This window comes from Microchirus variegatus, assembly GCF_963457635.1.
Source record: "Microchirus variegatus genome assembly, chromosome: 11".
Lineage (NCBI taxonomy): Eukaryota > Metazoa > Chordata > Actinopteri > Pleuronectiformes > Soleidae > Microchirus > Microchirus variegatus.
Window position 1 is genome coordinate 6,846,976 of NC_139812.1, and position 27,600 is coordinate 6,874,575.

The 27,600-nt window shown below is 38.8% G+C and overlaps 1 protein-coding gene across 1 annotated transcript in view; it reads right to left on the reverse strand.

The window, feature by feature from the left end:
- Positions 1-2,464: 2,464 nt before the first annotated feature.
- The window catches only part of pdzd8 (PDZ domain containing 8), a gene marked incomplete at its 5' end in the record, with an annotated part of 56,719 nt that continues 31,583 nt past the window's right edge, over positions 2,465-27,600 (reverse strand). Inside the window, 3 exons of the mRNA XM_083897217.1 lie at positions 2,465-4,918; positions 5,029-5,191; positions 25,873-25,975. Of these exons, the coding sequence (XP_083753343.1) occupies positions 2,559-4,918; positions 5,029-5,191; positions 25,873-25,975 (2,626 nt within the window). The 3' untranslated portion in view covers positions 2,465-2,558. The remainder of the gene's footprint in view (positions 4,919-5,028; positions 5,192-25,872; positions 25,976-27,600) is intronic.

Here is a 27,600-nt window from a genome sequence, read left to right on the forward strand (position 1 = left end):
ATCTTGTTAAAGTTGGGGTCGCATGGATTCCACTCAATATCAGCAGATTCTGGAGAACAATGTCCAGGAATCAGTGACAAAGCTGAAGTTGGCCAGGGCTGGATCTTTCAACAAGACAACGACCCTAAACACTGCTCAACGTTCTGGAATGGCCATCTCAGTCCCCAGATCTGAATATTATTGAAAATTTGTGGTGTGATTTACAGTTTTTCTCCATTGGTTTGGCTCATTTCTTGAAACAGCAATTACATGCTCCAAACAACATGGACACATCTCCAAACCACTTTTTTTTTGTGCAGAACAGAATTGCATTTCTCATTCATTTCATCAAATTTCAATTGTCTTAGTACATCTTTGCAAATGATTAAGTACTTGTAGCACACATTTAGCCTATATTTAGCACAGTTTTCAAGTGAATAGATCTTGTTGATCTAAACTGATTGTCAATTCTCAGTCTAATTGTTGTTCTCTGCAAAACATGTCAGCGTCATTTCATTGTGTAAGTCATCACTTGCACAATAGTCTGTTCAATTGTCAAAATTAGTCAAGAACATAATACCATGAATACCATATATGAATCTCTTGGAACAGTTGATAAATGTATCATAATTGACACATAATATTGTTTGATCTGATCAGTCCTCTGAGATGTGTGAAACTCCTCCTTTGTTAGCCAAGTTCTATTTTCACCTGGGTTAGGGTTTAATGTTTTTAATGTTTTTGTGGTGACTAAACTTATGCAAATGCCTAATTTTGTATAAATAATTCTTGCAACTTTATTTCACTTCTCAAACCACTTCTGTGTTTGTTTCCTTTATGATATATTTAATTGAAATTTCATATTCAAATAACCAATGATTTATAAAGCAAAATCATGAAAATTTACAGGGGTGCCCAAACTTTTGCATACCACTGTAGTTGTCTGTTGTTCAAGGTCATCATTTGTTGTCATTAATCTGGTACGACATCCCACTACGTGACCATCAGGCACAAGTGAAGTTTAACCCGTTTACAATTCCAAACCGTACTGTACCGTGCCATGATGGAAACACTGCATAAATATTTACAGTTAATCTTGTGTGATTTGCTGGAACAATTTGATGTGGCACTGGTAAACTATATTAAAAAAACATATGAAAAAAGAAAGACACGGACGTTAGGAGATTTAGCAATTTCAATTTTCTTTTCCCAAGAGCTACACAAACGCAAGATACACCGTTTTGACAAGCATTTGATTTCTAAAAGATGGATGAACAGCAAAGCATTTTGAGAGCAGTCAATAGTCACAATAGAATCAGGCTACATAGATGCTTGATGTTCAGCAAGGAAACCAGTGAAGGTGGTGCCAAACAGTTTATGTACACAAAACACAGATGGGACTCAACTTACATTCACTTGGGTATGAAAACAATTCACAGAGGCAAATATCATTGTGACAACTCTGAGGACGCTCATTGACATAATGCATTCCCTAGCCTCCTACACAACCTTTTACAACTAATTGCCTGACCCTTAGCCTTACTCTGACCAAAACTTTACTCAGTGTTTACCCTCAACCACACCTTTTGTGATTGTGAGGACTCACCAAAAATGTCCTCAACCCCAAAATTTGTCTACAAATCCAAAGAAAAACAAACATTAAACTGATCAAATAAATAAATGTTTGAGTGATATCATGAGAGCTCCTTATTAACAATGAAATACAAATCAATCAAAGTGAATTATGTGCCTTCTCACTATTCATTCACAAGTTAGCCTTAGCCGATTCTTAGAAGTTCAATGGGGTTGAAAAGAGAATGTAACTTACAAAACATGGCCAAAATATATATTTATCACTTAAAAAAGGAAAAGAACACAGGACGGACACCTTCTAACATTTTTAAAAGGAAAGTATGGTTTTGACTGTTGTGTATGGCCTGACTAATACAAAGACACAAATTATAATGTAATATATCATTATTAGGGTCCACAAAAAAATCTGAAAATCTAAATCTAAAAAATATTATAGCAAAAAGTGTTGAAAAGAAAAGATATGTATATGTATTAAACATGAGATGTTTCATAGAGGTGTTTGTGTAAACCTGTTTTTCCTTCAGGAGCTGTGTGTACAACTAAGTGACTCTAATGACCTTCATATTGACTTGTTATCCTAATTAAGATGATTCAGATGAGCAAACTACACAAATCTGCACATTCTGAAAAGTCCATATGCCAAAGCAGTTACAGACAAGAAAGTTATGTAAATCAAATGCTCACAATGACCTTTAGAAGCCACAGGCAAAACAAAACTGGAGGAAAAATGTGCAGTACTACTGTGGGTGGATAATAGTGCAGCTTTCGAATTTCCCTTTAAAAACACAGAAATGCATGGAAAAGCATGAGGATTGCAATCAATCAAAAATTAACATGAAACAAACTTACATTTTCTTTAACTAACACCTCTTTCAATTACAAATGAAGCAAATCAAACACCGGAGTCTCAACAACCCGAAACATTTAAAATGGCCTTCTCTCAAAAAACACAATCTGGGCACAGTCCTTTTTTTCCAGTCTAGTCTTTAGTGGAGTGCCTCCACACAGATCTGCTCTTCACTGATGTCATCCAGCAGTGGCACCTCACCAGGGCTGCAGATGTCACTGTCATAGACCTCAGTCCCCATCAGAGCCTCATCCTCCAGGCCTTCTCCTTTTCCTTTAAAGCCTTGCTGCTCTGAAGGAGAGGTACTCTCCACTGACTCCAGGTCCTCAATGCCTGCCCTGTAGTGGATCATTAGCAAAGTGAGGGCCTGCAGCCTCTCGCCAGATTTGGCCAAGGCAGTACTGATTAGGGCCTTGCGCCTGCCATCTGTGGCCTCCCTTTCCTCCAGCAGAAGGGCGTTATTATGCTCGAGCTCCTGGTCAATTTCCTGCTGCAGTTTATCCAGCATCAATTCGAGCTTCTGAGAGCGCTCATCTGTGGGCAGACCCCTGTACAGATCACGGCCTATCTCCTTCACAGCAATGAACACACTGTCATCCAACCCACCTTCCTTGCGTACAAGTTTACTGCTGCCACCACTGCTGGCGGGCTGTTTTGAGGGGCTTGCGCCACTGGTGTAGGTCTCAGTGTCACTACTCTCATTGTCTGAAGTGTTGGGTGTATGCTTGGGTGAGGGCTCCACCGTTCCAGGCACATCAACCACCTGCTCAACTAGCCTAGTCTTGGGTACCTGGCGGAGGTTAAGCAGACGGGAGCTGGTGTTGATGATATGGCGGGTTAGGCCACTGGTAGCTCGGTTAATGGTGGATTTGGCTTCAGGGTCAGTGCCACGGCGTTCAGTTGCTGTCAAACAGAAGGGACTTTCAGAGAGGCACTTGTCCTGGCACTTCTTGTGGCAAACATAGGCGCATACCATACACTGAGAGGCTGCCTTGGTCCAAACTTTCTTCTTGCAGTATTCACACCAGGTGGGGTTCTGGAACTGAGTGTCCTGGAAGTTGTGGCGAACTTCTGCCAACTGTATAGCACCGTAGGTCAAGTCATCACGTGCTGCTGAAGGGATATGCTCCCTTTCCCTCTCCTTTAGATCCTCGTCATGAAGACTACTCTCTTGCTCCCTTTCTACCAGCCCTAATGGATACTCAGAGTCCGCCTCGGCCAAATAGCAGAAGTTCAGAGTAACGTCCCCATAACACAGCTTCTCATTGAAACCCTTGTGAGTGCTGAGACTACGTAGTGCAGTGCGGCTGACATTGGCTCTTGGTTCTGGAGGACCCAGCCTAAAGGTGCTCTGGTACTCTGCTGAAGATGTAGCCATACATTCCAGGGCTACATGTTCCAGCTGGAGGCTCACATGACCCAGGCACAACAAACTACCCAGCTTAAAGGGATCTTTGCACCACAGGGCCACGTTAAGGTACTTGTGGTTGCTCTCAACATCAAACATCATAGAGGCTTTGCCCCAGCGTGCTGTCTGGCTGCGAAACATAGTTTCTGGGGATTCCCAGATGGTGTGTTCCTCTAGACTGTCCCGTGTGCTGCATGAGCTCTCTGAAGCCTTGTCCTTTGTTTGATCAGCCTTGCTACTACTGGTTGCAGTTGAAGGGACTGGCAGCTCATCACTGGACTCAATGAGCTTGGTCGTCTGCTTTGCTTCAGCCTGTTTGACAAACATCTTCTCAGGGCCAGCCTTGTCCTCACTGGCACCAATAAGAGGAACCTTTTCTGGAGATTTTTCAGAACAACTGGTGGTGGTTGTCATAATAGGAGTAATAGTAGCACTGGTACTTGTAACAGAATCAACACCTTCCAAAAGACTGGTTTCTGAGGCGGCTGAAGTCAACCGTATCTGAGGTCTTGGCGGCACTGGGGGGCGAGATGGAGGGGGTGGAGGAGGAACAGTGGGGCGCTGCAGACCCTCCCCTGGATCACTACCAGTCTTATGTGGTGAGGGCTTTGGTGATTCTTTGGGCTGAGGCTTTAGTGGTGACTGGAGACCCACCAGGTTTAACTTGCGGTTAAGAATGGGTGAAATGGTACCAAGGGGTTTGGAGGCCAAGTTGGCCACAGTTCTTTTGGGGCTTTGGTTAACTGTAAGTAACAAATCGTCCTTTGTTTCACTGGTATTTGTGGTGCTGTTGTTAAGGCCAACAGTCTGGCTTGGTTTAGAGTCCACAACCAACTCTTCAAACTCAGAGTCCATGTCTTTGCTGTCAGATATATCAGAAAGGGTGGTGATTGGGGCTGGGTCTTCCTCATAGCTACTTGGCTGTGGGACAAAACCTGTTTCTTCCAGCTGTCCAAAAGCTTCCTGATGAGTTCCCAAGCTTCCTAAAGAAGAAGTCTGGTGACGGACTGGTCTCTCATATCGCACCACCACCCTGTCGCCGGCCTGCTTCAACAGTTTGGGCACTTGAACTGAGGATGTCACTTTAACACCTGTCAACACAAACAACAACGTAAAGGATGTTTTACACAATAGCATAAACTGAGTGGCAGATGAACGCTAAACCAAATGTTACGTTCTTCAGAATATTTTGTGTGCAGACCTCCAATGTCAATGAGGCGATCACCTCTCTGCAGATCTGCCAGCGCTGCAGGGGAGTTAGGCATGACCGTCTCAATGCTGACGTGGACAGCATCCCCCTCAGTGGCAGGAACATGCCTGAAGGTCATTCCCACGCTGCCACATGGCCCCTTGATAACCTCCGTCTGAAGCACAACACAAGCTCAGTAAACTCAATATACAATACAATATAATTGTTGAAAATCGTACAACTTTAATAATTATGGGTAAGCCTGGATTTGTTAACATCTATCTATAAATACCTAATATCTGTATAAAAACATTTTGACAGAACTGTTGTGTAGTATCAATCAAACACAGCAAAATGCACACAAATATAATAAATAAAGAAAAGGTATATTTTGAATGGAAACTACAAGAGTATTTAAATATGTAGGTATAGACACTGTATGTTGTTTTAAGTTTAACGTTTTTATATTAGATACAATTAGGGCTCCAACAACTAGCTGATTAATCAATTACTAAATTAATCTGCAAAGTTTTCAGATTTTTCAGCTTTTTATATGTGAAAATGTTTTGGATTCTTTGCTCCCTATAACAAAGAAAATGTATATTTTATCATTTTAAGACATTTTTCATCATCTCAAGGTTTAGGAAACACAGATGAACATTATCTGACCACACAATTATTGATACACTGAAAAATACTGAATAATACAATTAATCTATCTATCTTGGGCTGCAACTAAAAAATATTTTCATAATCTGTTGATTAAGGATACAAATACAATATATCACAGCAATGACATGAGTTGTATTTTGTGGCTTACAACAAATTTGCACAATAAAATAAAAGTATATCTTCGAGTGCTGTATATTTTATTTCCTCAGGGTTGACAAAAACATGATTTTTTTAAGCAATTGGGATATAGAGGGACTCAGTGTAACAGTAAAATAGTTACTGTTGGAACAAATTTCGTGAGGTGAATACAATTTGAGTATTTAAAAAAAAAAATCAATAATAATCGAATGTTGTAATTACTGTTTTAAAGTGTTCCAAACTGATCTTGGACAGACTCTAAGCGGGAATAGACAGGCGCGTGCTGGCCACAGCTTTTGCATGCGTCAACACAACGTCCTGTTTCGGTGGCTGAATTTTCGGTGCATCTCCAAATAAAACCATAACCCTTGTTCACAAGGAAACAATAAATGGCATCATTGTCACTTGATACACAGCATGCACTTGCTGTGTATATATATTGCACATTACCAAATAAATCATCACTGTATTCAGCGCAGTGTACATTTATGTAATGATGAACACGGATTGCTGGTGCGTACATGCAGAAGACTAATGATGAGTAAACTGTAGGACAACAAAAAGCTTCAAAAGCTTCACTGACATCTGCCTCCAACATTTTGAGGGACTCAAATTGAAAGTGGCAATTCTGTGGGAGAAAGAGAGAGCTGTAATTAAACCCCCGGCTGCCTTAATGACAGTCACTGCACATGGTCCCAGTCACAGTCTGCAACACACCTGTTGTAATGCGGAGGTGACAGACGTCATACCGGACTGGTTGTTTGTCAAACGTACAGTATGAAGACATTAGTTGATGATCAACAGTGAATTCAAACTCATGCTCAGTGAAAACTGTCAGCTTAGTGGAGAGACGCATGGTGGAATCTTTCCATCTTTAGGGAAAGCTACATGAGGTGGAGGAGGAGAAGTGGGCCAAGCTGCTACAAGCATCCTGACTTACAAGAGAGAAAAGAAGGGCCGAGACAATGTGGCTTGACATGGATAAATGACTGTAATTTCCCCTGCCTGTCATTTGTTAGGAGTTCTAGTGGAGGGCAGTGATTGAGTTAGGGCTAGGCCTGAATAAACTGATGATCTGTACAGCTGGAAATGCCTGATCGCAAGCATAACTCACACAATCAAATTGTGAAGCAACCTGCTCTGCTGCATTTTAAATTTTATACCTATACCATGGTGCTTGAAGTCCTACTGTCAGAAATCATTAAGATTCATAAGCAAAGGTGAGTTATTTCTTCCTGAACATGAAACATGACAGACCTGGACCAGAAAGAATTCTGAATATAAGAAATAGAACATGTGAAAACAGATTGTCTGTTTACATGAGTAATTCTTGAAAAGCATAGACACTGTAATATTTCAACAATATCATGTACCACTATATAATTTTCTTCAATATTAACATAATCTAATTTTTCATCCATTGGTTAAGGTCATGTTTAGTGTACAATGGCAGCAGCTCTTGGTACTCTGCAGCTTTTTCTTAACTTTATTTTTTTATGTGCACTTCATAAATGTCCCCATTGTGGGACTAATAAAGGATTATCTTATCTTAGGGAAGTAGACGTTACGGTTAATTTTATGTAAAGTCACCGGTAAATAAGAGGGTCGTGGGGGGCATGATATTATCAGCACAATATAGGTCACGGCCAATATTGGATTTAAAATGTATTATGGGATGTCATCAATCACAATATGAGTGTAGGCTGCTGCCTCCCCTCGACTTCACAACTACTGTTTTTTTTTTAATGATTAGTTTGATACAATGAAGAAAAAGTATATCTACATCTGCTACGGCATGAGTATGAACATTTGTTAATTTCAAAACAGAAAAGACTAAATGACCGCTACTGAAAATGTACATACATCGGTATCAGTATCAGTTATCGGCAAAAAGTCCAATATCATGCATGCCTACTTTGAACTGATCGATGTCCCAGAATAAGTAAGTTGAAGCTCCTTTACTTTAAACAATTTCACTATGATATTATGAGATTATATATATATTATATATGAGATTTAATTCTAAATTATTTGACTGAAGCATTAAGACTAACATACCTTGACCCACTTTAAATAAAACTATGAAACCAAAACTTTGTTTTTTACAATGCTGTAAGGGTGCAGGTCTATGTCAATAAAATCTGAAGCAACTTTTAAAAATTATATTTTCTGAAGTTTTGATCGATTTAGAATCTTTCAATATAAGATGAGATTCACAATGGATTTATATTAAGATTGGGTTTGGGGTTAGACATTTGGTTGTGCTGGTTAGGGTTAAAAGTCCAGAAAATTAGCATCTTTACTGAGATAGAAGTCCAAGTAGTTGTGTGTGTTTAGATTGAATCAGATCTGGCCATGTTACAGCTCTTCCACAAAGACTAACAACATTGCACAAACAACTGGTAGCTGTAGGGAGAAAGTGGGCTCTAAAGGCCTATTGGGCTTCACAACAAACAGTGACCATTACTTGGAGGTGCAGGTAGGTTCTGTGGGTCTGATTCTGAAGGCTGTGCACAGTGAGAGGAGGAAAATCTATGGCACTTTAATCAGAGTAATGGAAGTGGCAAACACATGCATTCACAACTGATTCACTTCACTATACATTCTGATGTTTATGCAGGAAATTAATATTTTCCAATACTTTACCCCTGATGCATAATCTCACATTAGATTGTGCTATGCGACTTTTAGACATGATATGAAAATCACAATCACACAGGTAATGTTGTTGCATTTAGATTGTTGTGTTTCTGTCAATATCGTGTTTAGGTTTATGTTGTTGTGTTATGTTGATGTTGTGTTTAGATTAATCTGTTTTAGTTATTATTATTATTGTTGTGTTTCAACATAAATTGAAAAGTCACAGATGGATGAAATGAAATGGATGAAATTTTCAGGAAAAGTCTGCTATGGGACCAGGAACAAGTGACTACATTTTGGGCACGATCCGTGGGGGGGTTGGGGGGTTGAAAGGCCTTGGCGGCAGGCTTTTATCCAGCAGGGTGTCTGGGCGTCCTGGGGAAAGAAATTAGAATCCCTTCTTTAAGGCAGGATGCCCAATAGACGGCCTATGTTTTCCTCTCGTTTCCCCCGGTAACCACCGAAACGATGTTGTGATGACGCGCGGGTATAGACAGGTGCATGCTGGCTGCAAAAGATCAGTTTGGAACACCAATAAAACGATTCCAACAAGAGGTGAGTACATGGTGGAACAGCACCTATTAAATGCTGGAAAGTCTCTTTGCCCAAAAGCAAAACTTGGCTGCAGCACAGCACAGATTATGAACTCCCCGCGACAGAACTCTCTTCTCTCTCTCTTTGAGCGGTTACCTAAAGAGATCAGCTCATCTGATGCATCTGTTATTCCCTTAATTACAGCGCTAAAGCGTCTTCTATACAAAGATTGAGACCACGTAGTGAAAACAATTAAAAGTGCGCTCTTCTGTCAAAACGTTTTACTAAGATCTACTCGGATCCCCTGTATTTCATCACAACTGTACTCTATCCTCGTCATAAACATCATTATGTATGTGTCATATATGGATGTGTGGATAAAACTGCGCATAGAGAAATTATCCATTGCACGCGGGATATACGGTGAGTCCGCTTACAGCGGCGCACAATGCAGGAGAGCGAAGAACAGTCAGCAGGGGCGGTGTGCAGAAAAAAAAGGACCGCACCAGATGAGGCTCTATAATTGCAATGCCTTGACTTAATGAGGCAAGTACACACAGTCCCAGCCAACAAAATTAGATTAAAATAATAATAATACATTGTTACAAAATTGGCATAATAATTAATTTCGGTTTTTCTGATTTTTTCCATTTTGAGTTACTTGCCCTTAATTGCAATGTCCTGCAAAGAAAAACATTTCCTAGCTAAAAGCCTGCTTGGCGGAGGTATGCGCTCTCCGAGTGCTTTTCTAGTTACAATTTGTGGTGGCGAGTTGCACTTCAGGGCCACCATACAATGCGTCTCCAACCCCCTCCCAAAGTGGTTTGACAGATCACATAACAGTCTCTCCTCCCATGTGTGTCGAGTGTATTTTAGGGCTGTCAAAATTGCCCCAAAATGACGGTTGAATATTCCCTCCAAAAAAAAAACCCATAGGTTTGAACCATTCTTATAACTATATTTGCGTATTCAATAACAGTCAATACCAGTTGGACAAACGAATACAAGGAGAAATAACTACTTGTATAGGTATTTTTATTCAAGTTTTAACGTGCTTAAAACAAACACATTACCTATACTGTAACACTTTTAAGACCGCTCCCTCACTCGCCCGTGGTTTAAATAAATTAACAAAGACCCTTATCCTTTTTTTTTATTCACTATATTCCTGGCAGGGGAAAAGACGCATCATTTTTTTCAGAGAGGAATGCTAATTTTCACAATCGAATCTCCGTTTTTTCTTCTTTTTTTTTTAAATATTCAAATTTAAAATATTCCTCGACAGCCCTAGTGTATTTACACCTGTACATGTCAGGCACTGTCAATCCAATCACAGATTTTTTAATGCCAGGTGTAAAGGGTCACTGCTGAAAGGTGAATGAAGGTGCTGAATATAACTAATTAAAGCAGCCGTGTGGTCGTGTGTGTACAGCTGCACCAGTGGCGATGTGGCCATTGTTGCTTTCAATAGGTTTACAAAGGAGAGCACACAAGTCCATTCTGCTGAAGTGCAAATAGCTGCAATCTCTCTTTTACACACGCACACACTTACACCACCAATATATGCACAGTCACAGAACCTCATATGTACCTAATTATACAGCTGCGCACACACAACCCCAGTAATAAGACTAGTGCTCTCCAGCAGCAGCAGCACTGGTCTTACTGACTGTTTTATTTCATCACTGTGTTGTTAACCCAAACACAAATCACAGCATGATAAATAATTGTCAAGCACAACTGTACAACATAAAAACTACAACATAATCATAACTGTGTTTTATAAATGTATACTTTTGTTCATGAAGGTTTGATTCATAATCTTCAAGTTTGCAAAACACTAAATCCATCCAAATTCAGATGTGTATATCTCAGAGACATCTTAACAAATCAGGATTCATTTTGATTATATAAGATGGTGATAGCTATTATTTTTGCACAGACTCAGAAAGTCTTCTTGATCCAGTGGATCAAAATGTAAATAATTTCAGGTGCCAGTATGTAGAGCAGTATGTCAAACCAGCTCTTCTAATTCGAATCCCAGTTCGTTTGCTCGGAAAGTCTGTTATGTTTAGTGAGGTGTGAATGCACAACCGAACTCTGATCCACACCAAAAACATAGGTCTGGGTTCACTTCAAGTGAACCAAACGCAGGAAGCAGACTACAACACATGGCATTGTGGCTAAATGCAACCAAAACATACACGCATGTAGAACAAGAGCAGGGAGAAATGTGTGAGCGTATCTGTGTCGTATGCTCACATAAAACCATAGGATTTGATGCAGCTGCATGTTTTGCTCTGATGTGGAGGAAACAAAAGTTATCCTGCATTAACCAACAGATAAGCCAGTTTTCTTGTTCATTGTTGTCTTCTCTTCTCCTTCAATAATTCTTGATGCAGCGCCGCCCTAGGTGAGGAGGGGAATACGTTATTCAAAAGGTTTGGTTTGTTTCACTAAAGTGCGAAAGTGTGACAGCAAACTCTGACCGACTGAATGTTGCAACCTCCAATGAACCGTCCTCAATTGTACCAAGTCTAGCAGAGACTATTAGGTGTGAATATTACTTAAAACACAGTGACAGAAGGAATTGAACTGGATTAAATCCAGACAGAAGCACCAATGTCGAGATTTAATCAAACCAAATTGCGGGCCAACAAATTACATCTAAAATTTACACTGTATATGTGTAATTAAACTGCTTAAAAGGGCTGAACAATTTAAAGAAAATATCTAATTGCAGTTTTCAGCCATATATTGCAATTGCAGTTTGTTGAAGTCAAGGTTCAATTATCCTGTTTATATTAACCGCGTCAACATCCTGTGCATCACTCTGACTCTGTTTTTGTTTCCACGATGAAGACAGGATCACTGCACATTAACCCTGAATTATTCTGTTATCATTATATTATTCTAGCAAAGGAAAAGTGAGATACGAATCATCCGTTTCTCCACTGATCTCCTTGAAGCTGTCGTGTAAATGTTAAGTTTAATTGTTGCAGTGGCGCTGACTCTCGGGGCTGAGCAGCAGTGACTGCACTAACCTTGTTAGCATCGACTAAGACAACAAGCAGCTCTTGGCTTCTCTTTCTCTGAGCAGAAAAAGACAAACAAAGGACATAGCAACCTCGAAACAGCCAGATGTAAATGGAGCAATTTACCATCTATTTCGGCAAATCCAGTCTCACTTTTATCTGCACTTCCACTGGGAACAAATGAAAGGTTAATATGTAGCTCCAGGAAAGACAAGTTACCTTTGATCCCTGGAATAAAACACTTTTTCTTTTTGCTTACACTCCCACAGATCCCACAGGTTTATTACAGACAAATACAATTCATGACAATGAGGCTGTGTTACAGATAATGAATGTTTAATCTGTATAACCTCACTTTTCCTTATGAATGTGAGTTAACCAAATTGAACTACCTTAATTCACAGTACTGTGCAAAAGTTTCAGGCACTTGTGTTGTTTTTTCTGTCAGTCAAATTCTGTGATCATTGGAATTTGGAATTAGCGAGCTGTCAATGTGTTCAACTCAACATGTTAATGCAATGCTCAAGCATGTCTTCAATAAACCTGGCGTAATAGACGTTTTTTACAGCTGATATTTTCTTTAAATGAAATAATAGGACTACACCCCGGATTTACCAGTAACATTAATTAAGGTTCCACTCCAGCATTAACAGAGCTGTGTTATTGTTCAAGTGTAAGGGTAGATCACGCTAAATACTTGACATCTGTAAAGAAAAAACTGCATACATATTTTCTGGATGTGTACCAGTAAAGTGAAATAGAAATAATTAACCTCGATTGTTGTTATAGCATTGCTAAAACAAAAAAAATCTAATTTCTGCACAGTTCTGTATATATTAAATTATGACAGTCTGGAGAATGTTAACTAGTTATGTCCTAGTTATGACCTAAACTAACACCGACTAATAGATGCAGTCTGCATTCACTCCTCAGTCAAAACACCTTTGACGCAAGTTTTTAATGCAGAGTGAAGTACAGCACGACTAAGCCCTTTAATTGGACCGCAAGCACTAGAGGGGGATCATCTATATGCACAGTCACTTCCTGGTGTTCAATAAGCCAGTCTGTCTATTTGTGGTCAGCTGTCAGCCAAACGTTGATCGTTTGCAGGAGTGTTTAGCAGAGACGTATAGAATTTAGTGGACACTGTGATCAGAGGGATCACAGCAGTGCTCTGATGCTGAGATGTTAAACCTCAGCTGATGCCTAGAAAACAAATTTTGTAAACGTTTTTGATCTTTATCAAAAAGTTTACCCTCAGGACGTTAAGGGGTTGACTTTCATTTGAGCAGTTTTAAGTTGTAAGTGATGCTCTGTGCATGAAGTACTCTGGTTTGCTAGGTGGCGATATGTCTCCTTTTAGCTTGTTAGTAGTAGGAGGATTTCCTGACCCAAACAACTCCAAGTCTGTCTACAATCCACCAGTTTCTAGCGTCTTCTCGTCAGTTTTTTCACTCTGTACCTAGTGTGGAACATGAGTAATTCAGCTCCCAACCAAATGATCTAGTTATGTTAGTCCTACTTAAAAAAATTAGTTGGACCCATATGGACATTACATGGATGTATTTTTAAAGTCCCGTTTTAGTGGTACTAAAGAGGTGTGAACCACAGGGTATCTCACGATACAATACATGATCCAAAATACCAATAATATCACAATTTAACGATTCTGTGATTATCAACAAATTGCCAGACAATCATACTGTGATACATCATGATATCGGTCTACAAAAAAGTCTATGTATTGAATGTGGATGAAGCATCGCTTAACGCAGCTTTTCTCCACCATAAAAACAAATTCACTCCTCCTTGAAAGATAAGAGGTAAAAAGGAAGCTGCTGATTAACAAAGCATGCTGAGTGACCTTGTATCTAAAGTAGCTACTTCCGGCTTATTAATAAAGAGACTATACTGTATATAATATACATCTATAGAGATATATGTATAAAAAAGACGAGTGGAGTGTCTGGACAGACGGGAAGACCTAGGCAGCTACAAATGAGATGGAGCGAAAGATAATATGTTATATGGAACTGGTTCTGCTGTCAATCCTACAATTTTATGCAGGTTCTGTCAATGTGTTGTGATAAAAAAGGTAGTTATATACATATATATGTACATATACATATACAGTACATACATGTGTGTGTGTGTGTGTATACATATATATATATATACATATATACACACACATATAGGTGTATATATGTATATGTATATATACAAATATATACACACATTGTGTCCACTGATATAATATATCTGCAGGAAGCTGAGTCTCCCTCATCTACAGTAGGCTTGCATGTTGTCCTTGCTGCTGCGAGTGCTTTTAAGGTAACGCGTCATTTAAATATTTAACTGTACCTTGGGGTAGCTGTCTGGGTACTGAGGAATTATTATATTAATTTAACAATCTTTGCCTTTTTTTGTGTTATTAAAGAAATGGTGTCACGTGTCAGTGTTTGAAAAGGATAAAGACCACATCATTATATCTCCACAATATTTACTTCTGCACAAGACACGCTGTTCTTTCCAAACCTTGAACAAAGGTATCCAGAACACTGTGCTACGATCACCTTCCACCTTGAATGGTGTGTGGTGTCAAGTGCTTTGGGTGGGAGATTAGACAAAAGCAGAGTCTGTTTTCCACTGGACTCAAAGCCAACAGCTAATCTAATTCAGTCATGGTTCATGCACGTATGACACCAAATGGAAGTGGCTGGCTTTTATTGACGATATCATTGCTGGTGATATTGTAGTGGGAAACAGACACATTCTATGCTCAAATTCATCAAACAGTCAGCTTGAAACAAAGCCAACTGAGGCCCTATCCACATGGATATGGTAGACAATTCGTCGTTTTGAAGAACACAAAAACACCCCTGAACAAATCTAAACGCTGTAGTAGATATGTCAGGCCTCTACATGGCGCTGCTAAAGAAATACAAGTATTACAATGTACACAATCACAAAAACAGAGAGAAAATGACTAAGGAAGGAAAATAAAAGTAATCACAAAATGAAACAGACCAAACAAACTCCAAACACAAGAAAAGGATCATGATGGCGTATTAGGTGAGAGATTGAGATTTTCCCACCCTGGGACATCAACGCTCCCAAAACACTGAAGCGGATTCACCTCGACTTTATTTTGTAAGGACAGTCCCTAAAGCAAGCATAGAGCTTTTCAGGGTCTGTTCTTGCTTGATTTTCTTAGCTCTCACCACGTTCCTTTCAACTGTAGAAGCAGACATAGTAAACATGCACATTTGAGTCCAATGTGCTACATGGACTCCACCGGAGAAGTCAATGGGAGGTTACGTGTATCTTGACAGATGCCTGCAGGGTAGAGGAGGCTGGCTGCAGGCTGGCCTGAACAACCGTGGCTTGATGAATAGCTTGGATTGTGCAGCATCTCCTGTTGCTTGGCTGAGCATCCATCTGCTCTCCAGCAAAGTCTGAGAGGGAGCGCATAAGATGAGAGGTGAGGGTTGTGGGCAAATCCTTTTCCTTGTCACTGCACTGCTTGGTAATTTAATCTAATACCACATGTCAGATCGATTTGTGTATGGTTATAGGGTACAAGTCGCTGGAAGGCAAGTGCTCCACAATTTCCTGTCACATTCAATTAGAAGCCTCAGTAGTGATGGGGGGGGGGGGGGGTGCGCATGGCCAGTGACGACTCGGGTGTTTATGTAGTTTCAAATTAAGCAGGTTGTTGGTGACAAATGTGTTGGTATTGGACAGAAGAAGGTTCAGTATAAACTCTGCATGGTAACAACTAACAATTAATCTGTCATTTATTTTCTCCATTAATCGAGTAATAGTTTGGTTTTAAACCTCAAATTCATGATTCTGGTACTCAAATGTCACGTTTTGTCCACAAACCATAATTATTAATTGTTTTAATGATTTCTTTGTTCATATGAAGCAAAGAAAGCAGACAATGTTTTTGTGCATGAGGCAAATACATGTAAATGTATTTCTACCCATCATTCAGCATAATGTAAATAAAGAGTTCCCCTCCCTTTTGTTGGTTCTCCCATGATATTGTGATAATTTTCCTTCATACATCGTCTAACCATGACCCCAAACCAAAACCAAGATGGAAAAGATTACAATCTGCACCAAAACAGTAACACAGTACAGTAACATTGTGGAATCACCAAAACGTTTGGCTTTATACTTGAGCACTGTGTCGCTAATCTGCATTTTCAAGCAGTTCTTTTTTATCATGGCAAGGCAGGTTTCAAAAACATCCAGAACAAAAGAGTTGTTATGGAGACGAGGACAAACAAAAAGGTGTTCTACCTAATTTGCACTCGAGGCGATTGCAGCGGTGGTTCGTCCGCCCACAAGTTCCTTTTTTTTGTAGCACTTTAGTTATCCTGGCATTGAAGAACAATGATCTGTCATGACTGTTGCATCATCCCAGTTAATGAAATGACAACCAAATTCTGAAGTGCTAACACTGGTTCAGAAAGACACTATTTCCCGTTATCAAGTTGGCATTTCAGTTTTCCCTCTCGTTTGAACACCAGTGCTCGTCTGTCACACACACACACACACACACACACACACACACACACACACACACACACACACACACACACACACACACACACACACACACACACACACACACACACACACACACACACACACACACACACACACACACACACACACACACACACACACACACACACACACACACACACACACACACACACTCTTCTCAGTGAACTACCAGTTGCTTTAGATGCTTAGAACGCAAAAGTGTCATTTTGCAATTAAAACTGATTTGACCACTTGACCATTTGACATTTACTTCCCACTGACATTTGGGTGGTTTCTCACCCATTTCCACATACATGTGAACAGGTTACAGGTTATTCACATCTCATCTCTGCTGGCCCTTTGAACTACTGAGTCTTGGAGGAAGAAAGCACAACAAAAAATAAATGTTTTATTTCATTAACCCCTGCTGCTGCACAATACATTATATATAATAACATTTTTGTTGTAAAGAAGTAGAAACAGCAAATATATACATGGTTACCATCAGTCTAAATAACACTGACAAAGCAGAAGAAAAACAGACATGTCAGTTGTCAGATCTATCTAGATGGAAGGAAAGAGCATTCAGAGTAATTTCATCATTTTAACGTCTGTATTGTCTCAGAGTTGCTGGGAGTTTTACGAAGCCAACATGAACTTGGGGCTCACACTGCAGGATATTCTCCTTCTGAACACTATCAAAAGGTGAGTCTAGAGTAATAATAAACGACGAGATTAATCATTATACAAATTATGAGTAAAATGTGTGTTCAACTGGTATAGATCCATAAAAGTCAACTGTAAATATGTGACATTTGTCTTGTGAGAAGAATAAATTTAATATAAACAGAGACTCCATTGTAAATTAATACAATATGGGATTAATAGTTACTTCCAAAATGTAAATATATCATCCAAATAATAATTTCCAAAAGCCAAACCACAGTTTTGTGGTTGTATGAGCTAATGACACATAGTAAGATCAATATGAGAAAAATGTTATCTATGCTGCAAGTAACATAAGAAAGCGAATCAGAAGAATGAGAATCCAGAATCTCAATATCAATCTCATCGTTTCTTCGGAAACTATAACATTTCTTTGAATGACACACAGATGCAACCAGTGACCACTGGTCATTTCCTCTTCTGTGGAGGAGAATCTGAGTGATTCTTGATTTGGAAGAGACTCAGAGCCCCGCTTGATGTGGTGCTGATGTGCATGTGCCATTACATATTTCCTTATTTGTGAAGCCCAAACCAAAGTATGTGACTTCACAAGATGCTCCATGTTTCTCATATTGTCGCAGGTTCTGCTGGAAAATAATATTCCAACTTTATCTTCAAAATATTGTGACTTAATTCTCATAATATTACATAATATATTATATATGTCATAATATACCATATTACAACTTTATTCAAGTATTGCGACTTTATGCTCAACAGCTTACATTTTTTCTTCAGTGTCACCCTAATGCTCTGTTGTATGAATAAAAAATTTGGGTGCACACTTTGTGCTGCTGTACCTAGCTCTAGTAACATTACTTATTTGGAGTTTGTACACATCAACTCAACACAGTGTGAGTAACAGGTCATGGTCTTTTCTAATGAGAAAGCCAGGCCTATAGGATGTGAAATTTTAAATGAAACAAGCCAGAAGTCTGTAATATGTCTGCAGCTCTGTCTGTCATGCACATGGCATCCTGTATATTGAGTTTCCCCCTGGAGTGAATTGATCAGTGGAAGAAGCGATTAGAAACAAACAGCTTGTAGGACCAACCTCTCATGACTTTAATCTGCTTCTTCGGCACACAGTCAGCCAGCCATTGTCAAACGGAATTAGAACGGGCCATTTAATTGACACAGCAAGGCTGAAATAGATGATGAATGTGTCACTACCCCCGAGTCAATGTATGCGTAAGGGAAAATTACAAAGGCGATTGGCTCGCTTTAGCTACTATTTGATTATGTGGTGGATGTGCATGTTGACAAACTGTTAAATGCTGTTCTAGCTTCTTCTTTTTGATTGTAAAAGAGCTACAGGACAGGATCAATGTTTAATAATCATACAAAGACACAGTTTGACTTGCAGGAGGCTTTCAAACAGAAGAAGCTTTGTTTAAATCAGAACTAATACCTAGATCAATTTGATACACATTTTGTATGAATTTAGAAACAATGTTTTTAAAGTGGTAAAAACCCAAATTGCCTGTTCCCAGCCTCTGTTCTTAATGCAAACATAATATCCATTAGTAGTTTCTGCCTTTAAACTACATCAACTGTGATTGACTGATTATACAAAGTTTCCTTTACAGAAAAAATCTTGGTGCTTCCAGCTCGAGATGACTCATAGTTACAGGAGGTGTGTGTGTGGTTGTGGGTGTACTCGCTTTTGTTACTGCTTGCGGATCTTCTGGTATAACACCAACATTTTCAGGACCAGTATTCCGGGAGTCCAAAACCTGGTGCTACTGAGGCAGAAGCTAATTTTTAAGTTTTAAGCTGGCTAAGTTTAAGTCTACGATATGAATTGCAGTTAGATTTAGGTTAAGGTTAGGCGTCAACTGGTTAAGGTTAGGGGTAAATCTTTGTCCAATGCAGAGTCTTAACAAACATAGCTGTGTAAACCTGTGTTTGTCTGTGGTTTATTTTTTTTTATCAGCCAACTGTCTTTCATCAGGTGTCCAAGGCTGATTAAAAACACAAAGACAGAGCGGAACATCAAACAACCGCCGTGAAGGGGAGGGCTGTGGGCATATGTGTATGAGTTTTTCACCTACATACAATTTCCTTGTTCTCCCTCTAAAAGCCAGACTGCTGCTGCATGTATGTGTGCATGTCTGTCTATGGCTGTGAAGACACGTTATGGCTTGGTTTTCGAGTTCAGATTAGGTTTGTGGTAGAATTGGATTTAGGAATTTCCTTGCAATAGTTTTTATGTGCAGCCTGTGAACAAGACGAAAGGAATTGGAACCAGAGGTACAGTCCACATCCCGAGACGTGTCGAGGGCTGGGGTTCCCCTGAGCAAGTCACCTCATCCACCCAGAGTGTGTACTACTGATGTGTAATTAGAGTAAGTTAAATGCAGAGGTCACATTAACTGATCACTAATTTGTGAATGTGTGCAATTCCAAAGGTGCAAAATGATTCCCAGACTTCTAGAAGTTTGAGGGTGACAGCATTCAAATACATAGTCTCAGGATACGTCCAGCAGACAAACATGGGGGTCACCAGTGTGAAAATGAAACAACATCATCGACTACGGCGCAGTCATTAACTTTTATTAATGAAAACAGCCGAGTGCCCAAAATAAAGTTAACCATTGCCACGTGACACCAAGTCACCAAAGTCTCCAGCAATTTAAAAGTGACCATGGTCACTAGGCAACCATATAACACAGCTGTGAGTGTCAAACCATGCGTCTTGAACACAACCCTCATTTTAGTGTATTAACCTACACATACAGATCACGGTGTATTGTGCTTCTACACTCACGACACTAGAGCTGCAACTTACAATTAACAATTATTTTCATAATCGATTAATCTGTCAATTATTTTCACGATTAATCGAGTAATCGTTCGGTCCCTAAAATATCAGAAAACGTTAGAAAAATGTTGATCAGTGTTTGTTAAACCTGGAAATGATGATGATATTTAAGAAGCTGACAAATCAGAAAACCTGTTTTAATAATGAATAAAGCTTAAAACTGATTAATCGATAATCAAAATAGTTGACAATTTACTAAATTAATAATTTCAGCTCTACACTACACACTCACCCCGAATAGTTGACCTAGAAGCTTGTTCTGTTTATAATGTTAATAATATTGTATTCTTTCTGCCTTTTTACCACAGTGTAAACATATCATAATATTTCATGTGTTCAAACTGAGCCACAACTATAGGTGAAATTATTTATAATGTTATATAATTCCGTTTACGTTGCGGTGACAAAGGCAGTACGAAACTAATCCAAATGAAGCATATAAAGCATGTCAGATGGTCTTGTTCAGGGGGCAAATGACTGTTCTGTTTATATTTCTCTAAGCTGGAGCACATGTCTGATGAGAACCTGGCTCTATATTGTCTTATCTGTCTTCCCCGTCATGAAGTAACACGTTTGCTGTTGATAAAACACAGCAGCTGCTCTCAATTCTGGGAAAATGGATCATTCAGGACCCTGAGCCACGACACACCAACACACACACACACATGCACGCGCACGCACACACAGGCGTCATGCAGCCATGTTAGACGCATGCTTTTCCCACAAGACCTGCACACCAATACAACCACCATTTGCACATGAGGTGTGGCCCTGTAGCCTATATGGCCACATAAATACAAAGACACACACACACACACCCCTTTGGTCAAGCTGTCAGCGAGCATCACCACTCAGGGTAGACGATGGAATTGACTGGGCAGATGTGCAAACACGCCTGACAGAGTGCCATGCACTGCCACCAACCAAGGCCCACCTCAACACACCATAATTGAGGAAAAAAACCATCAAGGACCCACCCAGTCTTATGTTATGTTGTTGTATGTTATGAATCAGTGCTATACAAATAAAATTAAACACTAGGAAACATTCCAGAAAACCAGCTGCATCTGCTTCAACATATTCCCTGTTCTCAAGGTCAAAAGCTGTGGCACCCACTGAGTGTTTTCTGGTAGTGGCTGTGGCAGGACGTCCGAACCGTGGGTCATCTTCAAGGTTCTCACTAACCCTCTTGAATTCAGCTGCCCATGATTGCACAGTTAATTAAGCTGTTAACCCTTTTTCTGCAGATGTTTTGTAAAACCCCAGTGCCAAATTTTGAAAGGTTGAATTTAATGCATTACTGGCATTACTCCTTAGTCAGCCTATGGACTTTTCAGGTCAAGGAAAGGGTTACCTTAGATCACCAAAATGACTGTATACATTTTTTTTTTTTTCCAGACAATCCTCAAAAGTGTTGAGCAAGTATGAAACCTAAGAACTAAGCTACTCCAGTGCTACACCCCAACGACAAATCAAAGCTACATTTGAACATGTGCATGGTGTATGTTGAAACAGATACTGCTCATAACAGCAGTGATAAAGCAATTAGAAGCATAGAGATGAACCCACAGGTAGAAAATGTCAACCATATCAGCAGCAGTTAATAAGGTGGTAGACAAATAACGTGACAACTGCAAACAACAGTGAGCAAACAGAATGGCTGTGAGTAGCTCATTAAAAACCAGCCATTGTGTCTCTCAGGTCCATTCAAACATGATATTGTGTCTTTCTATTGTATGTGAAAGAAGAAACTAAACAATGATATCCATCTGATACATTTTAAACAAGCTCACGCCTTAAGAAGACTTGCACATGGTGCCATGAAATTTAGAAGCAAGCAGCTCGCATTCAACATTCAAATGGCATGAAAACCATTAACATACACAAGACAAGTGTCCGTGTTCATAAGGGAAGCTTATATCTAGCAATCATCGGGGGAGATGGGAGATGGCGAAATGACCTTTACCAGATGGTATAGCCTTTAATCCTGACTAGAGTCCTGCTGAGAACATGCAGACTGGAGAAGTCTGATAAATCAGACTCAAATGCCACTGACAATCTGCATTTCTATGCTTTTAAGAACAAAAAAGGGGACACAAGTGGGTCCACTTGGAGAGGGCTCTGTGAACGGCTGCACTGGTCCAGTGTTGAGGTTGAACTGTTCACAGATTCATTTCTCACTTTTAAGGGGGAACATTCTGCCTCACAAGATGTCGAGAAACAAATATACATACACATGCAGATATACAGAAGAAGAAGAGTGATGCTCTATAAATGATCTTTTCCTTTGCCATTTTGAATGTCTTCCATAAACATGGCATCGTTTCAGGAAATGCCTTCATACACACAAAAGCCCCCAAAACGACTCTAAATGTTGTAGTACATACGACAGCTTTGAAGCTTTTATGCAAAGTACAAATTACAATATCTTAAATCTAATCACAGAAACAGACTGAATAAAGTCATAAAATAGAAGTTGTTATAAAGCATTACATACCAAACAAATTCACAAGAAGAGGAACATGACAAAGACAAAAAAAAAAAAAAAGCAATTATTGGTTGTCTACACAAAAATAAAAAGGGGGACCGTTTGAAATTTTCACACTCTGGGGTCTGTTTTCAACAAATAGCATTTCAGGGCACCCAAAACACTGTTTCTGTGTGGATAAAAAAAAAATGTCAGCAGATTCACCTCGACTCGTTTCTGTGTGGACAGCCGGTGTGACATCACAATCCATTTCTATTAAAAAGGGTATTTAAAAATGTGTTCCTGAGACCTTTTGAACTCTCACCCATCATATTCACAACCTGATACAGGCAATGTTTTGTCAAAGATTTGAGTTCAAAATGTCCTGTAATGTTTAGGCTGTGATAGGAACAGTACATGTCATTAACTGACTGCACATGACGGGCAGTTGAGCACTGTTGTGAAGACTGTTGTGAAGACCGGGGTTAATTGTGGTTTCACATTTCCACCATACAGTGTTCTACAAGCTGTCAATGACTCAAAAATAACTTGATGCATGCTACTTCAGTGACTGGCTTGACAATTTATGGGGCAAATTGTATTACATTTTGGACATGTAATGGCATTGTACAAACAATGTATAAATATGAGATTAAATCTGGATACATATTTGGTGATACGTGTTAGAGCTTTGAGACACAACTCATTGCTTGCAATGTTTTACCTCACACGTGAATTATTTTCTTTTTAAAACTACAATTTATTGGCTTAGGTGTGTAGGGTTATGGCTAACCTGGCAATAGCCTGGCTTTTTCCCTAGAGAAAAAGCATCTCATGTCATCATGATAATTATCAATATCACTTGTTTTAAAGATTGTCCAATCAGTATTGGCACTATAGCCTTGGGTTGGCATAAACACACTAGACTTTATTTCACTTTAATCAAAATGGAATATAGACTTATAGACTTTATTTGGCTTAAAGGTGGTTTTCACGTTGATAAATTCTTTAGAGCAGGTGTCAATGAGCAGCCATAATGAGCGGCCCAGCATGAAAAACACCCCCATCTTGTAAAGATGCATTCATGTCACACGTGTGACAGGGGTGTTCAATATGACACAACAGCTGCACTGGGGAAATGTCCTTACTGAAGTCGACCAAAGACTAATCACACCTGGAACAGCAGGAGATATGCATATGTATAGATGTATTTAAAATGTGTGTGACATATGGGTGAGATCTGGATACTTATTTACACAATTTAGTGCACTTGGATTTCGGATTCTTGTAAACGGTAATGCTATGAAACCCTAATTCTTGGTCTAGACCTGTGAATAAGACTAATGTGTAAAAGCGCTAAACATACTCGGTATTAAACATAACCACAGTTCCGAGGAACAACCCCTGTATATAATGAGTGTGTGCGAGTGTGAATGTACTACTTTCCTAAAAAAATAAGGAAATAAGAAATCTCAGTGAAACAAAATGAACAGAGGAAAATACAGATTGAATGCAGGAGTATTGATATTCAAATCAAATTCAATGAGTGTGTGTGTGTGTGTGTGTGTGTGTGTGTGTGTGTGTGTGTGTGTGTGTGTGTGTGTGTGTGTGTGTGTGTGTGTGTGTCACATTACAGAACCATAAACCTGTAGGAAAGAGGTCACCAAGACCTGATATTTCACTGCCACCTGCTGGTGGAGGACTCTGCTCCTCCACAGTCATTAAAACCCAGCACGATAAAACCAGTACAGGGCAATTACTGTTCAACAGAATTCTGTGAGCCTCTGCAAATGTCATTCAGACTTGTATGTGTGGTAAAGGATAGTGGCGAAAGGCTTTGTCAGAGTGAGAGCCAGTAATTAGAGCCGACATTTCACTCTAAAAACGCTCATTAGTCACTTCCAAACGAGCCTGATGTGATCACTGTAATATCTTTAAATTGCAGCGATTAGAGAAGGTTTGCCGAGGGGCCCTGAAAAATGTCTTTGCCACTCAAAATGTCAGTGATGGGGAAATCTCAGTGCGAGGCAGATGAGAATAAGCCTTGTATGAGCATGTTGTATTAAGTGTTTGAAGGAATGGTGAAAGTTCAATTTCTGTAGACAATTAGCAGTTAAAATGTTGGGAAGAGGAGCTTAAAACAAACATATTTATGAAGTTTAAGTGCAGGGCATATCCACAAATATTTTTTTAATCGACTTCTAGCTCTAGCTGTGGGTGTTTTTTAATTTCCTGCAGCAGCTTCCATCTCCAGTTAAATGCATATTTAATCTGATTCCATGCTTTCTGTGGCTTTATCCACCCATTGTATGTGTATGCTGAGTTTATAGAGCAAATCATAAAAGCATGCATGACCTCCATCCATATATCCCAGTAAAAGCCAATAAAAATTGAATCTATCTAATCTATCTAATTAATCTAATTTGAGTTTTGACAATGATTCCACACTGATAAACATTAGCAGGGTTGTTGTAATATTACATCATTAAATATGAGTGTCAGATGTGACAGTAATCATGTGTGATGCCAGTTTAAATTGTATTCCCTGGTCTGTAGAATGATCCAAATTGAAGTTATGATATTAACATGAACCAAGGGTCAGTGATGGAATGGATTTTTCATTCTTAACATTTATGTCCGGTTTGGTTTTTCATTTGAATAATTAAGCAGATGCAAAAGCACAATTCAGAAAAAGAAAACAACGACCAACAGTCTTTATAAGTTTTCATCTGATCAAGATATGATGTGACATTTCTGCATCAAAATCACTAAAAACGACGACAATAATAATAATAATAATAATAATAATGGTTTGTTTTGTTCACATTTCATTAAAGGTAACGGACCTTTTCATTTTAGTCGCATTTACCTTACAGATACTTCAAGTTCCCGTCTAACTTGTTAGCGTAGTACGTGTAAAATACATTATAACTTACTAAACTCAATGTTAGGGCTGCAACTAACGATTATTTTCATAATCGATTAATCTGTTGATTATTTTCACGATTAATCGACGAGTAATTGCTTGGTCGATAAAAGAGAACGTTAAAAAATGTTGATCTGTGTTTGTCAAACCTGGAAATGATGATCTCAAATGTCTTGTTTTGTCCTCAAACCAAAATGATTCTGTTTTAATGATTTCTTTGTTTTATGGAGCAAAGACACCTCTCAAACTCTCAAAGCAATAATTGATAATCATGACTGGATAGATAGATGGATTGGATAAAGATCGATCGAAAGATGAAAAGAGGTTGCCTGACCTTTTTGATGGAGGAGCGCGTCTTCTCCTTCCACTGGTGGCTACTCAGCTCCAGGGTACAGTGAACATAGGTTTCTCTGTCATAGGAGCCCAGGATGAACAATCTGTAGAGCAACAGCACAAAACACATCACAATCAAAACTAGAATACTTATAATTATCCGCAGGTGGAAAATGAATAGGTACATACCTATTCATTTTCTGTAACATTTTGTCATTATTATTGATTGCTTTATCTATTTATTTACATATTTAATTATTTTGGTATTGTATTTTTTGTGCATTTTATGTATTTATTTACTTCTGTGCAAGTTTTAGATAATTGATTACATCCTTTTAACTCTTTCGTCTGGTCTTTATTTATAAAGATGTGTGAATGTATCTGGGTGGGTAAACTAGTGATTGAGAGGGGTGAAATGCTTGAATAGTTTCATATTCAATTTATCAGTCAATTAATTCCTTAATTAATTACATACTTGTTTGGTTCATAAAATGTCCACAAACCAAAATTATTCAGTTTGAATGATTCCTCTGTTATATGGAGCAAAGAAACCAGATCAACTTGTTTGAATTATAAAAAAAAAAAAGAAGAAAACATGAGAAATTAGTTGACAATTAATCGTTGCACAAAAACTGTAAAGCTTTTCTTGCAATTATTAAAATAGCTCTAAAGCATGTTACCCTAACTTTACTTTATATTTCCATCCATATTTTTCATTGAAGTGAAAAACAATCTTAAATCAATAAGCTCATTATGAGTCATGATGTGCAGGCTCCCCCTTGTGGAAGTGACAGCATTTCCAAGTCATTCTCATGAAATATGAATAGTTTTCCAGATACATGATGATGATGCTAATAAAAACTAAACATTTTCAAGTGACTGTTGCTGTACAATTACAATAGTATTAGTAAAACAACAGTCACTTGATAATGTTTCGTAAGTAGTGGTTAAACAGACCTGGGCAGTGCTGAATCAGATCAAACCTTTAAACCTTTGCCTCACAACATGATGTTGTTTTTCCATATTTGTGATTTGAACTAGTTCATAAAAAGATGGCAAAGAATTACAGGCCACTGTGTTTACCTGACTGCATTTTATGTAAATGCTGCCCCCTGCTGTCCTAAAGTCATCAATGCATCAGATGACTTTTATTTATTTTTTTAAAAAGCTTTTATACACAAAGGCACAATTAAAGACAAATCAAAGGCAAAATTGCAAATGAATACAAAGTTGAAAAAAAAAAACAGTCTATAGCAATTATTGGAAAACAGCACAACAGAAATAAAAACAAGATTAACAGCAGAATAAAGGAAAAACACTATATAAATTTATACATAAGTGAAACGGGCAAATAAAACAAATACGTCAAAATCAAGCAGAAAAATTGACATAATTTGTCTGAAACTCATTAAAACTACAATCAAATAAAACAAAAAGGGAAAACACTAATGAATGAATTAAAGGGTATCTACATCCTTCTGCTGGCCACAATTTTAACCCCATCAACCACTTTTACAGTATGATGTGATATTAAAGTGGAAGAAGAGGAGGAAGAAGCTTACAAACAGCCGGTGTGAAGAGAAGAAGAGTGAAGGGAAAGAGGAGTCTATGATTATAATGGGCAGGAAATGAATTATTCATGGGAGAGCCTGATCTGATCATCATGTGGTCTCTATACACATCAAAGCAGCAAGGACCAAAACACACGACTAGTCTCCACGGCAACGAG